We start from the raw sequence: 16,329 nt of genomic DNA, 5'->3' as shown, positions 1-16,329 counted from the left end.
AATAGAAAGAAACTAATTGGCCAACTAATATATATAGAAAAAATTAGCCAGGCATGGTGGCGCATGCCTGTAGTCCCAGCTACTTGGGAGGCTGAGACAGAAGGATCGCTTGAGCCCAGGAGTCTGAGGTTGCTGTGAGCTAGGTTGACGCCACGGCACTCACTCTAGCCTAGGCAACAAAGTGAGACTCTGTCTCAAAAAAAAAAAAAAAAAGAATGTTAAACACATGTATGTCTGATAATTCAAAAGTTTGAAATATTTATGGATCTAATTCTTCTGTTTATTGTTCTTGTTCTTGCTCATGGTGCCTTAAGTATAGTTATATTTTGTAATTTTTGACTGTGACCTCATATTTTGGAGCTTTATCTGTGAAGATTCTTTAGGACCAGGTCACAGATGGGTTTCTCCAGTGGGTTTATAGCTGCTTATGTGAGGCATCTCAGGCAGTTCTGAGCTTCTGGATTTCAGACCCCCTACATCGTGAGAGGTTTGTGCCACAAACCCTTATGAAGGGACAGCTTGTTATGAATAGATTCCCCCCACCCTCATCCCTAATGTTGAAGTTTAAGGAAAAATGATTTCCTGTCAGTTATTTGGTTGGGGGAAAGGGAGAGTTATTTCTATTTATCCCAATACCAAGGGTGTAGCTGTTTTTGGGTACCAGGTTTGTGTGTGTTGGGAGATGGTTCTTGTTAGACTCTCCATCTAGGTGGATTCAGGGCCCTGTCCAGCTTGCAAATCTGGATACGTCATCGAAACCAAAGCTTAAGGCAGAAACTGACCAGTGATTTGCTTATCTCATTGGGTTATCGATTTTTAGGCTTTTGATTCTTTTTTGCTAGTGTGGCAGTTCATTGATACATTTTTATTCAGTATCTTAAATTGTTATTTTTTTTCTCTTTTGCCATGAGAATTAGAGGTGGTGGGAGTAAAATGATTAGACTAGTACCTTATAAGCATTTTACAATAAATGCAAATCCTTCTCTTGTAGGCAAGCAGAATCTGGTATTAGAGGCAGGGAAATGAAAAAAAGCTTTTTTTTTTTTTTTTTAAGAGACAGAGTCTTGCTCTGTTGTCCAGGCTGGAGTGCAGTGGCACAATCATAGCTCAATACAACCTTGAATTCTTGGGCTCAAGCGATTCTCCTGCCTCAGCCTCCTGAGTAACTGGGATTATAGGTGTGTGCTACCATGCCTGGCTAATATTTTTATGTTTTATAGAGATGAGATCTTGCTATGTTGCCCAGGCTGCTCATGATTAAATTGTTTTTTAAGTGGTGGGGAGTAGAGAGTAGGTCACAAAACCTCGTTTGCCTTATTTTCCAAAATGAAAGGCCTTCTGGTGCCATTTTCACTATGCCATGCTGAGCTGGTTTGTGACCTTATCAGTGGGACCCTTATTAAAGACCATGTTTTCTTCCCTTCATGTGACTTGAAGTTGTCTTTTTGGCTTATATTATAGAGGACAATCTACCTAATCTTTTAGAATGAAGCTTGAAACTATAACTTCTCTTTGATATGAATGGAATACAATTAGGATTATTTCACATTTTTTGAGTGCCTATTTTGGACAAAGGGATACAAAGTTGAACAAGGCATAGCCCTGCTCCTTAAGGAGGTTATATCCTAAATGAGAGCAAGACCTTTGTACACAGCTAACCATAATGTAATATGTTGATTTGAGTGTTAAGAGTTTTGATTTAAATGTGGTCTGAGTATAAAATCAATGAGCATCAAATTTCCAGTTGAACCATTGATATTGCCATGTAGGGCGTTTAAACACTTACCAGCCAGAAAGAATCTATCAGTGATGGTACTTTATTTAAAGTCTTATCTTAGTTTCCATGGGTGAGGCTCCTTCCTAACTGTCTTGGCTACTTTGATTTCTGGCAGGTACAGAATCGGAAACCAAGGCTTTTATGGCTGTGTGCATTGAGACAGCTAAGCGCTACAATCTGGATGACTATCGGACTCCTGTCTTCATCTTTGAGAGGCTCTGCAGCATCATTTATCCTGTAAGCAGTGTGGTGTTTACCGTGGCTCTCAAGTGTCAGCGTGAGCCACTTTTCCATGAAGCCTGTTTTGGTGATTCATTATAGTCATGGGGAGTCTAACCAGCTGTGGGCCACTTAGCACTTCAGGAAGACCCACTGACATAAAACAGAAGAAACCTCATAATTTTCCTATTCCTAATGATGGGAAATCTAATGATGGGAAATCTAATGACTTTCCTTGGTCTTATTTCCTAGATTCAAGGTCAAGATTAGTTGGTTTTTTAAAACCTTCATTTTCAAAGTCCCATTGCTTATTAATCCAACATACTGTGGAAGAAGCAATATTAAGCTAGAGTATAAAGATATTTTTATTTTATTCCTTCTTTTTCCATCCCTTGTCTTGTGCACACATGCAGCATGTGTGTTTTTTTCCTTAGATTGAACTATTTAGAAGTGTGGTATGATCCAAAGACCCCCTCGTGCTATTGAGGAAGAATGAAAAACACCTGTGTCATCAGTGAATGATGAGACACCATTGGGGGGTGGGTATACCTGAATGTTACATAGAGAAGCCCTCTTGTTGACTTCAGGGTCATTAGTGACAAAGTCATCTGGCCCCAGATTGGTTAGCATCGCATGAGACCTGCAGGAGGAAGAAGGAAAGTCCCTCTCCACTCCCCTTCCCATTTCATTAATAGAGCTTTCATGTGTCACTCACTCCTCACCTGCTTGTTTTGTTAGGCTCTGTCTCCTAATCCACCCTTGTGTTTCAGAGGAGATGCTTGATATTTAAGGATATTTGAATTACATTTGGATGTTTTAAAATTACCTCTGAGCTCCCTATCTTTTATATCTTTAAGTGTGTAAGGAACTTGATGAGTTTGGTATGTTTCCTTCAGAGTGTCCGTAGAACAAGAGAGTATGATGTAAATCTCTGCCTCTGCCATCCTTTCTGATGCATCCTCCTCTCTATCCTTAGGAGGAGAATGAAGTCACTGAGTTCTTTGTGACGCTGGAAAAGGATCCCCAACAAGAAGACTTCTTACAGGGCAGGATGCCTGGGAACCCGTATAGCAGCAATGAGCCGGGCATCGGGCCACTTATGAGGGATATAAAGAACAAGATTTGCCAGGACTGTGACTTGGTGGCTCTCCTGGAGGATGACAGTGGGATGGAGGTAAAGCACACAGGACAGTGCTACCTGTGCTTAGGAGCATGGGCTGAGGTCAGATCCAGGTGCTTCCCTTTAGTAGCTGATTAACCATGGGGAGATAGCTTGCTTCGGCTTCCTCATCTATAAATTGGGGATAACAAGTCCCACGTTTCTATCCTTCTTACCTGGTGCTAAGCTTAATTATGTGTAAAGGGCTCTGCCCAGTGCCTGGTTAGTGGCTATTGGTTGTAGTGGTGGGAGGTTTTTATTATTATCATTGCTTCTGACAGAGCCTTCCCAGTGATTTCAAGTTAATTGAGCTCTCTAAATACTGGCATTTTAGCCCCGGTGCAGGTTTATGGCCACATATCTGCTACCTTATGGCAGACAACCTCTAGGATCTGGCGTTATCACATATGGTGAAAAGCATGCTGGGTGAAATAGAGAAAACTGCTTTTTCTGGTGCTAAGCCTGAAATGGACTCGGGATAGGAGAAGGTCATCAACAGCCATTTCCAAGCTGGAATCTATGGTTGGCTTAAGGGTGTTTGTGACCTCTGAAATGGTGTACAACATTCTGTGTGTTGTGCACACGTATTTTTTAGAGTGGGAGAGTTAATAGGTCCATGACACACAAAAATTATGAATTATGAGCCACTGCCATAAAGTGCCCTTTGATCTTAAAATTTGCTTGCCTTATAATTATTTGGAATAACAGCCTCATCTACTTTCTGTTCAGCTTCTGGTGAACAATAAAATCATTAGTTTGGACCTTCCGGTGGCTGAGGTTTACAAGAAGGTCTGGTGTACCACGAATGAGGTATGTGCTTGTTTTTGTGCTTGCAGGTGTGGTTTTACTTTTCTGACTTATGCAGACTTGTACCATCAGGAGCCATTGTTAGTCATCACATACCCAGCTGGTGGTAGCATTAGGACCTTTACTTCCCCTATTTGTGGTTGTGTGGAGAAAACCAATCATCTTGTCCTCCTCTGGAGGCATCTTACTAATGAAGGTTGAAAACCTTCAGGAAAACATGAGTGTTTTCCATCTGTGCACAGCACAGGCTGGGCCCTGCAAGTTCTTGGACCCCAGAGATTCGAGGCCAGGCAGTGTCAGAGGACACACTGTGGTGGGTGGGGAATGCTTGCTATCTTGTACTCTTTTTGTACGGGGACCTCTCAGTGGAGATTAATTCTCGGCTTTGATGGGCCTCCACACTTAACAGAACATTTCCCAGTAGCTGTGCCAAGGCTCATTGTTTGTGTTTTACTAGTTGGGGAATTGAGACTCAAACAGGCAGTTCTTGAGGAGGGGAAAAGGAAATGAGGAAGTATGTGCACTGGTCCTTTTGACCACTTCAGTACTATTTGTTCACTTTTGGTAGTCTTAGACACTCCATTTCACCTTTCCTTTCTCTCTTTTCTTTGTCTGTCTCTGTTCCTTCCTTTCCTCTCTTCCTGTTTCCTTTTCATCTCCATTTCTTTCTCTCCCTGCCATTCCTTGCTTTCTCTCGTCTCTGTTGGGGGGTGGCAGGGTCTTTAGTAAATGAATCAAATAAGTAACTTAATCACAGTAAACTGGCATACCAGTGAAGCACAGCGAACTTTCCTATTCAAATATTTCTGTAGCCTTTAAGGAACTAAATTGGTAGTATACCATCATACATTTTGTCCTTTAATTTGTCATACATTTTTGCTTCTCTCCTTTCTGTTGTCCCACTGGGCTGGGAATTCTGGTCACTGATTACCTTTGGTCTACTGCCAGTTGGGTAGATGTAGCACTGTTGGCAGACTGACAGGCGGAAGACTGTCCCAGTTGACACATCTTGTCACTGACATTTTAGCATCTAAACAGACTATATAGATTTAATCCCTGATGCACATAAAAATCAAAGGCCAAGCTTCTGTGGACACTCTTATAAATGGTGGCAGTGAACCCAGAGAACACACAAGGGCATCTCCCTTGAACCATGAGGCAAGGTAGAAGTTGAGAATCATTAAGCCCCTCATGTTGGTGTGCTTAATCCATGAGGAGTTCTGGCAAGGTCTAGAGTTTGTGGTAGCTATTCCTCTGGACCTTCAACTTCCTTTCTCTACTTTGCCCTCCGTTTCCCTAATAAACAGCCCATCTCTTTAGCCACTGACTAGAACCTATTCTGTTGTAGAGACAGAATCTGTCTATTGACTGGGGTTATTCTCTCTCTGGGGAATTCTCATTGGGCTTCCATAGCTGGAAGAACTTTTAGAACTGGCCTTTCTGGCAGGTTCTCTCCCCCTAGGATTTCCTCTCCTGAAGGTGAGTTATGGGTTTTAGCTTGAAGAAATCTGGATGAACCCTCTTCTTATATGGTTATATAAAGACCTCAGAATCTCTACAGGCAAAGATTGATGCACTCTCTTCTCTTGCTTTTGATTCCTGAGACTTGAGTCAAAGCTCTTTGATCTGAACAACCTTGTTTGTCCTGGGGAGTAGTCCCTATTGGTTAGAGAGAGTTTCTACTCTTGAGGAAGGACAGGCTTGAAATTAGACCTGGGCTTATAGCTGGGTAGCTGAACAAGCTGTTTAATCTTGTATAAAAGGATAATATAAAGTGCTTAATTATTAGCATAGGACCTAGCACAGAGTAAAACACTCAATAAATAGTTGTTTTATTATTACATAGTGTTTTAGTGAAATTAAATGAGATCATGTCTGTAAATGCTTCACACAATGCCCAGCCTGTAGTAGACGCTAAATGAGATTAGCTTCCTTTCCCCCAAGTGAATTGCCATGCATTTGGATTCTAGGAGGTGTTGTGGTTAAGACCTTGTAGAAAAATAAAAATCATCCACATTGCTGAGGCATCAAGCAAGACCAGGTGTCAGGTGCTTTGCATTTTTTTTCTGGGCCTATTTATAAGTACCTTTCTCAACTTTCTCTGCTCAGGGAGAGCCCATGAGGATTGTGTATCGTATGCGGGGGCTGCTGGGTGATGCCACTGAGGAGTTCATCGAGTCGCTGGACTCAACCACAGGTAGATCACAGACAGTGCTGCACTTGGGTTTGAGGTTCGGGACTGAGGGGCAGATCGTGTCCCAGGACTTAGGGGTATTCTCAGCAAATACTCTCTTGTACTTCTGCCTCAGAATTGTGGGGAGAAGACTTCTCCAGTTGAGGAAAATAGGCATCTATGGCCTGATTCAGATACCTCTGGGGGTCAGGAAAAAAATCAAACTATTAGGGGAAAAGTGTAATTAATAAATTTGGGAGGGGGAGGAGGGGATAGGTAAATTCACACCTAATGGGTGCAGTGCACACTAACTGGGTGAAGGGCACATTTATAACTTTGACTCAAAACTGTACAAAAGCAAATTATGTAACCAAGACATGTATAACCCCATAATATTCAGAAATTAAAAAAAAAAAAGAAGAAAGTAACAAACAAAAACAATAAACTTGAGTTCAGATTCATTTTTAACTTAGTTTTTTCCCCCCATTGATAAGAATGGTGCTTGTATTTTCACATTTGTTTAAATCTAATTGACTCTCGAATCTTTAAAAAAAGCTTCTACTGGGAGTGAGATAGTACAGTTTAGTATCCAATATTCACTCCTTTTCTTGGCTGTGTCTTTATCTATTGGAGATATGGAAAAGGGCTATCAGCCTGGAAGCGGGCTGTTTTATTCCCATCTTCACATTCCTGTGTTTCTGCTTGGCTTCCCTTCTCTCCTAGATGAAGAGGAAGATGAAGAAGAAGTATATAAGATGGCTGGTGTGATGGCCCAGTGTGGGGGTCTGGAATGCATGCTTAATAGACTGGCAGGAATCAAAGATTTCAAGCAGGGACGCCACCTTCTAACAGTGAGTTGGGGGCAGCAAGATGTGGGGATTAGCTTTTTTGCACCGGGAGAGGCCCCTATGGAGAGAGGGCTGTAGCTATTGTACCATTTAACCCTAGAGGGCAGCATGGTGCCATGGACCCGTGTAAGCCAGTGAAGGACCTGGCAGCTTCCCTAAGCCCTCTGCATCTTAGGCAGCCCTACTCCCCTCTTTCTGGCCCACACCTCCCCAAAAACCCAGTGTGGGGGCAACTTTTTTTGTTAACTCTTTAGTCATCTGTGGAGCTAATGTCTGACTATCTTTCCCCAAATAACTATACTTGTGCTAATCATGATTAATATTTTATTATTGCTTTTAAAATGGATTTTATAATATAAGTTATTTCTCTATTGTAGGATTTTGTTTGGGTATTCATCCAACTAATCTCATTAGCAAGGATTAGAGGATTCTAGAGGCATCACAAATATTACACTATTATTTTCACCCCCAGGGTCTATGAGAACAAATATCATTATCTTTGTTTTCAGTGACCTACCTGGTTCTCAGTTTCCACAGGCCCATGAGCTTTGGGATCATTCTGTTTACTATTAGTTCACAGTCTTTGAGTTAGTGCTGGGATTGCCCCAAAGCAACAGAGCGTCAGCTGTTCTGTTCGGAATTGATAGTAGAGATACACCCAGCCCACGGAATCTTCCTTTGGAGACCCTTGCTATTTAAAATACCAACCTAGCACTTTGATGGCTGAGGTGGGAGGATTTCTTGAGGCCAGGAGTTTAAGACCAGTCTGGGAAACATAGTGAAACCCATCTTTATAAAAAATTTAGCTGGCATGGTGGTGCATACATATAGTCCCAGCTACCAGGGAGGCTGAAGCAGGAGGATCACCTGAGCTTAGGAGTTCAAGGTTGCAGTGAGCTATGATCATACTACTGAACTCCAGCCTGGGTGACGGAGCTGTCTCAAACCTGATATGAGAGCCCAGCCATCTCACCATGTCCCTTTAAGGATCCACGCCTCCCTCCTGTCCTCTGCATTTCAGGAAGAGTACCTGCTGATTGTACCTAACTCCTCTTAGACATTTCTATCCTGCAGGTCCCCACATCTTACTCTCTCAGATGGTCTCATGGGTTTTGACTGCTTTCTTGTCAGGTGCTGCTGAAATTGTTCAGTTATTGTGTGAAGGTGAAAGTCAACCGGCAGCAGCTGGTCAAGCTGGAAATGAACACTTTGAACGTCATGCTGGGGACTCTGAACTTGGTAAAGTGTGGATTGCAAATGATGAAGTGTGAGCCTTGGAAGTCTGGGATGAGGGAAAAACATCTCAGTTCTGGGCTTAGATGAAATGGACTTATGGCCTCTTCAAGCCCTTCATCTGTCCGGCTGACTGGTAAAGAGGCTTGGGTCATTTAGCTGGCTCACCCATCGTGCTGATGCCAGGGGACCCACGAGCACCCTTGTCCCTTTCCTGAATTCAGATCAGAGACAGAGGAAGGCGGTTCCTTAAACAATCCAAACTGCACACAAGTGGGGAAATAGTGCCCCTCTCCTTGGGGTAGCCAAGAAAGACATCTGGAACCTCATGTTTTCACCAGCCTCAAAAGTCAACATACTTGTCTCCCTCTCAGAACACCCATATACATACACAGTCTCTGGGAAATAAGGCCATGAGCATGCCATCAGCGGTGAGTGGCTGTGGTTTTATTTTGAGACTGGGTCTCCTTCTGCTACAGGCCCTGGTAGCTGAGCAAGAAAGCAAGGACAGTGGGGGTGCAGCTGTGGCTGAGCAGGTGCTTAGCATCATGGAGATCATTCTAGATGAGTCCAACGCCGAACCCCTGAGTGAGGACAAGGTGAGTGGGGCCCAGTCCCTCCATCTGCAGACATTGGGAGCTTACACTGTCTCATTGCCAGCGACAGGCTTGTGTCTAGCTGAGCTCATCTGATAGCAACCAAACGTGCTCCAGTCATTGTAATGTCAGGACTCAACTAATGGTGACATCATTGCATTGAAACCTGAAGTCTTTAGATTCTGAGAAGGCAAAGCTGCTAAGGATATTCTTTTCATTCAAAACCTGCTCATTGATGGAATCCTGGCATGTCCCAGCTGACAGGCAGGAGCCTTAGTCGATTTTCATTTCACAATTGAGGAGACATTGTTATATGGTTGGTTACTAGAGGAATCGGGCCTAGAGCTCAGGTGTCTAGCTCCCAGTTCAGTTTTTCTCCACTGAATGTACCTGTAACTTCTCCCATTCTTATTGGTGCTAATCTAATGATTTGGCTAGAGCTATGACCAAATGAATGTCCAACAGCCTACATTCTCTTGGTGGGGGGAGAGGGAGATTGTCTTGCTATATTTTGACCACCTGAGATTATTAACAGAATCATCACAGGAACTTAGAAATTAATCTCTCAAGTGAAACTCATATGGTTTATCATTCCATAGGAAATGCTGAGACACATTGTTCTAGGGCTACTCCTGATGGATCTAATGGAAGTGGCTGGCCTTTGGGCATCAGATGTTGGCTGCAGCCACAGTCCTGACTGCATTAATTGGCTTTCCACCCCCTTTTCTTTTCAGGGCAACCTCCTTCTGACAGGTGACAAGGATCAACTTGTGATGCTCTTGGACCAGATCAACAGCACCTTTGTTCGCTCCAACCCTAGCGTGCTCCAGGGCCTGCTTCGCATCATCCCATACCTTTCCTTTGGAGAGGTGGAGAAAATGCAGATCTTAGTAGAGCGATTCAAACCATACTGCAGCTTCGATAAGTATGTCGCTTGTATTTCATATAGCTAAGTAAACTAGTACTGTGAGATAAGAAAGAATCACCTGAATTTCTATTAATATTAGGTTTTTGTTTACCTGGTGTGGCCTTGAAGGGGCTCAGTTTAGTTCTGGAGTCAGTAGTTTAAATATATTATAAATATATTAAAGTAGTAGTTGGCCGGGCAGAGAAGGTGAAGTGGTTGGCAAGATGGGATGGGGGTGTGATGAGACAGAGGCAGTCACATGTGCAAAGTTTGAGAATGCAAGGGAAGGCTAAGAGCTTGGGGCCGTGGCAGGTAAGAGGCGGATGGCAGGAGCCAAGGCAGAGGGTCTTTCTCTCACCTTAGGGAGTTTAGACCTGATGTCCTATAGGCTGTTAAAGATAGGTGACCAAGAGGATGGCATGATTGGCTTCTGTTCTGCCTTTCACACCCTCAGACTCTTTGCTCTGTCCTCCTAGGTATGATGAGGATCATAGTGGGGATGATAAAGTCTTCCTGGACTGCTTCTGTAAAATAGCAGCCGGTATCAAGAACAACAGCAACGGGCATCAGCTGAAGGATCTGATTCTCCAGAAGGGGATCACCCAGAGTGCGCTTGACTACATGAAGAAGCACATCCCCAGCGCCAAGAAGTAAGGGCCCCCTCCTTAGAGAGGCTTCCCTCTTCCTGCTCCATCATCTTGGCATAAAGCTTCATGTGTGTCTTTTGCCCTCCCTAGGGCCACCCTCCCATTCTGGCAACTATCAGTGACCACTCAACCACTGCAGAGTCCTTCGGGGCTACTAACTTCTATCTGGCTTCTTCACTGAGCTGGGTGGTAGTTTGTGATCCTTTATGACACTCTTGGAGGGACACCTTTAAACAAGCACTGGGACTTGGTTCAAGACAGAATCAACAACGGGTTTCTAGGAAGCCCTTGCTTCCCTGGCCTGCTAATAAGCCTTCCTTTGCTTCGCAGTTTGGATGCTGACATCTGGAAAAAGTTTTTGTCTCGCCCAGCTCTGCCATTTATCCTGAGGCTTCTTCGGGGGCTGGCCATGCAGCACCCTGCCACCCAGGTGGGTAGCCAGCATGCACGTGGACCTTATTCTGCAGACAGGACACGTAGTGTGAGAGAACCATATACTCTGCTGACTGAATGAATGTAACCACCTTAATTCACCTTGAGACATGACTTGTCTCAAGTGATCCCTCATTGTGGTTTTAATTTGTGTTTTCCTAATGGTTAGCAGTGTTGAACATCTTTGCATGTGCTTCATCTGCATATCTTCAGTGAAATGTCTGTTCATGTCTTTTGCTCATTTTCTAATTGGATTGTTTGGTTTGCTTTTTTAATGTTGAATTTTCAGAGTCCTCAGGTTGGATATTTTCCCTGTTCATAATGTTCTACATTAATTATAGTTCTACCTTCTCATTTGGTCATCTGTCCTGATAACTTATTCTAAGAATGTGGTGACTTGATTACAGTAAAGATATTTCCATATGTCTCCCTGAAATCTCTATTGTTCTAAACTTTAGTTCAACTCATGGGGCATAGTTATAATTGGTGTATCTTTGGGGAGATAATTCTTTCTACATAAGAGTCTTCACATATATTGTTTTCTATATTCTTATAACATCTCTATTTTGTATATGGATAAACCAAGGGACAGACTGTGATTTGGCCAGTTGGCAGCATGATGAGCTTAGAACTCCAAGTCAGCTGATTTCCAGGCTTGTTCTTAGTTACCAAATCAAATTACTTTCTTTAGAATAAGGCTTTATCTAGTTAGATACTTGGCATTCACACTTGTGGCCATTCCCTTTTCAACACATTTATTGAGCACCTATTGTGTACCTGGTCCTGTGCTAGGCTGGGGAGTCTGTGCCTGCTGGGAGCTACTGTCTGGCGAAGATGCAGTGGAATACACAGTAAGAACAGTGGGATAGATGCAGTATGGATGGGGTCAAAGGAAAGAGGACTTTCAAGAAAAGAGCATGACACCTGCAAAAGCTCAGAGGCAAAAGACAGATTAAAGTATTCTAGAGAGTTAACTGGAGAGAGGTGAGATTGGAGGTAGGAAGAACAATTGTAGGTTTTTATCGTACTCTAGGTGAGAGGAGTGGCAGCCTGAACTAGCTAGTGGAGAGATTGAACAGAGACCTGGGAGGTGGACTAAATGGGATTTGGAGATTGACTGCACATGAGGGGGAAGAACATGGACGAATCAAGAACTTTGCTCAGTTTCTGGATTGAGTGACGAGGTGGGTGGCTGTGCCATGGAAGGAGATGGAGGAGTTAGAAGGCTTGAGAATTAGGTGGATGGGAGGGTTCATCAGATTGTACTGTGAGTATGCGGTCTGTCCTAACCAGAATGGAAGCTTAATAAGGGCAGGGTCTTTGTTTCCCCAGCACCTGAAACACATGTTTTGGAGTACTAAGTTTGGGTGCCTGTGGAAAAGTTCCATGGGAGTGGAAGTATGGGCTCAGCATTTAGGAGCATGAGACATGGGATAACATGTAATTGTGCTGAAGTACAAATTGGAAACGTACTTGCTATGAGAACAGATTTATGAGCTAGTGAGTGATCTGAGTTGAGCGCTGAGCTTTCGTGTTGCAAGTTAGTTTTGATTTCAATTTATTATTAAATACATAGTAATTGCCATCAAGTCACTTGCGAGGAGGCGGTGAGGATTTTAGTGATGCGGTGATAGTTCTCAGTGTGCTCACTTGAGCGCTTTCTCCAGCTACTCCTGCCTTTAGCGTTCTGCTGTTCTCCCACCCATTCATAGCATGGTGCTAGAGTACAGGGACTGCCAACCTTTTTCAGCATAGGTGTTTCTTATTCTGTCTGTTTTTTAAAAACTTTTTCTTATCTCCACACCCACTTGTATTTGTACCTTTAAGTTCTGTAGGTTGAGAAAACTGTGCTCCCAAGTTTGGTAGACCCAGAGGGCCCCTAGACGGAGAGCTTAGGGCAGGCCCTGCTCTGGCTGGTGAATTTACCCCTCAGGCCTCATCGGGTACTGCTGTTTGTCTTACCAAGATAAGGGAATCTTCTGGCTCCTTTTCACTTCCGCTGTGCTGGATACTTTACATGTTACCTAATTTTTAATCATCATGGCAGCCCTGACATTATTCCCATTTTATAGGTGGGAATACTGAAGCTAAAGAGCATAGTAACTGGTCAAAGGTCAGTGGTAAAGCCAAACTCTCTTGCATTTGTGTGTCTCTCTCAAAGTATAGAGCCAAAGAATGTGATTGTAGCCGAGCAGATGATGTGAGGCGGTGCACATTTATTGATTTTCTAAACAAGCTCCCGAGAAGAAGGCCTGTCTACATAATTGGAAGCATGCATCTCTCTCATCTCTTGTTGGCAGGTTCTGATTGGAACTGACTCCATCACAAACCTGCATAAGCTGGAGCAGGTGTCCAGCGATGAGGGCATTGGGACCCTGGCAGAGAACCTGCTGGAGGCACTGCGGGAGCACCCTGATGTAAACAAGAAGATTGATGCAGCCCGCAGGGAGACCCGGGCTGAGAAGAAGCGCATGGCCATGGCCATGAGGCAGAAGGCTCTGGGCACCCTGGGCATGACGGTAAAGCCACTGCCCGGAGTCCCCACGTTCTTACCCACACTGTTGGGGAGATGGCCATAGGACAGCCCTATGCTTCAGGACAGACCAGGGGTTGAGATGGTGAAGGTGAAGGTTGGACAGAGAAGGAGGAAGGAATTAGGTGTGTTTGGTACCCTGGGAGGTGGGACTGTTACTATTCGGCTATACAGATGAGATTCTGGGCATAAGTGACATAGTAGCAAGTTCACAAAGACAGTAAAATTGGTGATAGTAGCTATTGTTTATCAAGGATTTACTATATGCCAGGCACTAAGCACCTTGACAAGATTTTATTTAAGCACTCAGGTGGTTCTATGAGGTTGATATTATTATACTCATTTTCCAGATGAAGTAATTAAAACTTGCGAGGTGATGTAACTAGTAAGTGGTTGACAGGGTTTTGAACCCAGGTCTGTTTGACACAAGGAGCTCTGTGCTCTTTTCGCTGTCGCACCATGGAGGAAGCAGTAGTCCTACATTATCCTTCTCCAAACCAGCAAACTTGTATGTCAGCAGTTTTAACACTCACATGGGAACAGTGAATGAATCATAATGCAACAGCCCTTGGCAGCTGAGACTTGGTGTTGCTGGCACAAAGAAAGGGGGCTTTTCTGATGGCAAGTGGCAGCTTGCCAGGGTTCCAGCTGGGTGGTTTCCTCTGCTTCAGTGGTTCCTGTAGGAAGAGGAGAATAGCACAAGAGTCTGGGTCTTTACCCTCATTAGAAGATAACTAAAGGGCTTTCCTCTCTATGCAGCAGTCCTTTTAGTGTACGTGGAAGGTTAGCCCTGTTCCTGAGCAGCCCCAGTTAGGGTGGGGGGTGTGGAAATCCCTTCCTGACGTGCAACCTGGGTTCCCCTGCAGACAAACGAAAAGGGCCAGGTCGTGACCAAGACAGCGCTCCTGAAGCAGATGGAAGAGCTAATCGAAGAGCCAGGCCTCACGTGCTGCATCTGCAGGGAGGGGTACAAGTTCCAGGTACTGCTGCAGAGCCTGCAGTCACTCCTGAGGGTGTGGCGTCTATGCACAGCCTGGCCCCTGTTCTAGGTGGCGTCCCTCTCCTGCAGGCCATTTTGTTCTAGTAGGCTGGGGTCAAGGCTTGCATTTAGGAGACTGACAAAAGGACCAGCCATCCTCTTTAAAGGCAGGAAGGCAAACCAATCTGAACATTAATTTTCGTTATCTTCATCATCATCATCATCATCATCAACAAATACCACTCATAGGATTCTCTCTGTATGTTAGGCCCCATGCTCAAAGCTTTATGTACGCTGGATAATTTCACAAGGGCTGTGTCCAGTCAGTTGCTTAACCAGTAGACCAAGGCACTGACCGTCACCCTGTCTCCTGAATACTTCTGGCCGGGTTGGAGCACCTGAATCTCAAGGCATTGCTCAGGAACAATTCCCCTCTGTTCTGCTTGACTTCCTTCCAAGGCCTAACTTGGGGTTTCTCAGTCACCTCTCCTTCTTATGTTATCTTTGCAGCCCACGAAGGTCCTGGGCATTTATACTTTCACTAAGCGGGTGGCCTTGGAGGAGATGGAGAATAAGCCCCGGAAACAGCAGGGCTATAGCACCGTGTCCCACTTCAACATTGTGCACTACGACTGCCACTTGGCTGCTGTCAGGTGAGCCCTGGCTCTTGCAGGGTGGGCCCTTCAGGAGGTCTGCTCATGGGCCTTCCTTCTCCCCACGTGTGCCTCAGCTCTAGGCCTGTGTTACTGCAGAGGAGTGGGCCACTTGCCCAAGGCTCTGGGCTTTGAGGGGGTGGGTGCAAGGCTGGCACCTTTGAGCAAGGTGCCAGCCTTGCTCCTTAGTCTCTGGGGAATAGGGTGTCATATCGTAAACCATATAGGTTCACAAGCTGTTCTTGCCATATTGGGAAAATATGCTTTGGCTTTGGCCCGAGGCTGGTGAAAGAATCTTGCTCACTAGAATTAGTGAAGCTAGCACTTAGTGCAGGCATCCTCAAACTACGGCCCGTGGGCCACATGCAGGTGTTTTTGCCTGTTTGTTTTTTTACTTCAAAATAAGATATGTGTAGTGTGCATAGGAATTTGTTCGTAGTTTTTTTTTAAACTATAGTCTGGCCCTCCAACGGTCTGAGGGACAGTGAACTGGCCCCCTGTTTAAAAAGTTTGAGGACCCCTGACTTAGTGTATCGAGGTCAGACGTGGCTGATTTTCTCCACAGGGTCAGGAGCATGGGCTAACTTACTTCTTCATGTTAGCGTACCCTCCCCTACCCGACTTTCCCAGGTGCCTGGTTGGCAAATTAATTCCAGCAGCCACTTGTCCCTGCTGTCCTCCCCATCCAGGTTGGCTCGAGGCCGGGAAGAGTGGGAGAGTGCTGCCCTTCAGAACGCCAACACTAAGTGCAACGGGCTCCTTCCCGTTTGGGGGCCCCACGTCCCTGAATCAGCTTTTGCCACTTGCTTGGCCAGGTGAGTGTTAAATGTTTTCCATGGTAGAAAAGAGGGATTCCTAGGGGATGGGGGAAGATCAGCTATCAGCCTAGCCCCTGGTGACACCATTTCTTGTCACCTTCATTGGAATCCACATCTCTCTGCTTGCTGACTAGGGAGCTGTCCAGGCAAACGGGTCGGGGACGGCCTGGCACGTGCACCCACAGAGTGAGAGAAGCCAGCACCCTCAGCTCCTGGGGCACCCTGGAAAATTTCTAGTTATTTGCTGCCTTTCCTGCATTGTTGATCTTTTTTATGACAGATGCAGGACCCCTGGCTTGGTCCTCGAGGCCAGAATTTCCCAGAGTTCGCTTCTATGGTGTCATGTGAGATTTAAATAAGGAAAGTGGCTTAGTGGCAGAGGGGACATCAGGCTCCTTTTAAGAGCTCCACGGTCCTAAAAATCCAGATTAGAATAGCTGAAGCTTCTTTGGGGTCCTTCTGTCTTGTCCTTGTGGAGTGGGCCCCAGCCCAAGTCCTACTTTAAAGCTCAACGACAAGACCAGCCTGAGCAAGAGCGAGACCCTGTC

The 16,329-nt window shown here is 44.8% G+C and overlaps 1 protein-coding gene across 5 annotated transcripts in view; it reads left to right on the top strand.

Annotated features, from left to right (window-relative positions):
• UBR4 (ubiquitin protein ligase E3 component n-recognin 4) overlaps positions 1–16,329 on the top strand; it is a 141,330-nt gene that overhangs the window by 112,944 nt on the left and 12,057 nt on the right. For all 5 annotated transcript variants that reach the window (XM_020285476.2, XM_075994537.1, XM_075994543.1 and 2 more), the window contains 14 exons: positions 1,893–2,014; positions 2,973–3,170; positions 3,885–3,965; positions 6,072–6,159; positions 6,859–6,986; positions 8,115–8,222; positions 8,696–8,815; positions 9,547–9,737; positions 10,196–10,369; positions 10,697–10,796; positions 13,099–13,317; positions 14,198–14,311; positions 14,821–14,963; positions 15,653–15,778. In XM_020285476.2, coding sequence (XP_020141065.2) covers positions 1,893–2,014; positions 2,973–3,170; positions 3,885–3,965; positions 6,072–6,159; positions 6,859–6,986; positions 8,115–8,222; positions 8,696–8,815; positions 9,547–9,737; positions 10,196–10,369; positions 10,697–10,796; positions 13,099–13,317; positions 14,198–14,311; positions 14,821–14,963; positions 15,653–15,778 — 1,912 coding nt within the window. The remainder of the gene's footprint in view (positions 1–1,892; positions 2,015–2,972; positions 3,171–3,884; positions 3,966–6,071; positions 6,160–6,858; positions 6,987–8,114; positions 8,223–8,695; positions 8,816–9,546; positions 9,738–10,195; positions 10,370–10,696; positions 10,797–13,098; positions 13,318–14,197; positions 14,312–14,820; positions 14,964–15,652; positions 15,779–16,329) is intronic.

The sequence above is a fragment of the Microcebus murinus genome, chromosome 2 (genome assembly GCF_040939455.1).
Source record: "Microcebus murinus isolate Inina chromosome 2, M.murinus_Inina_mat1.0, whole genome shotgun sequence".
Taxonomy (NCBI): Eukaryota; Metazoa; Chordata; class Mammalia; order Primates; family Cheirogaleidae; genus Microcebus; species Microcebus murinus.
The sequence above is the reverse complement of the archived record's forward strand: the minus strand, read 5'-3'. Positions and strand labels throughout refer to the sequence as shown.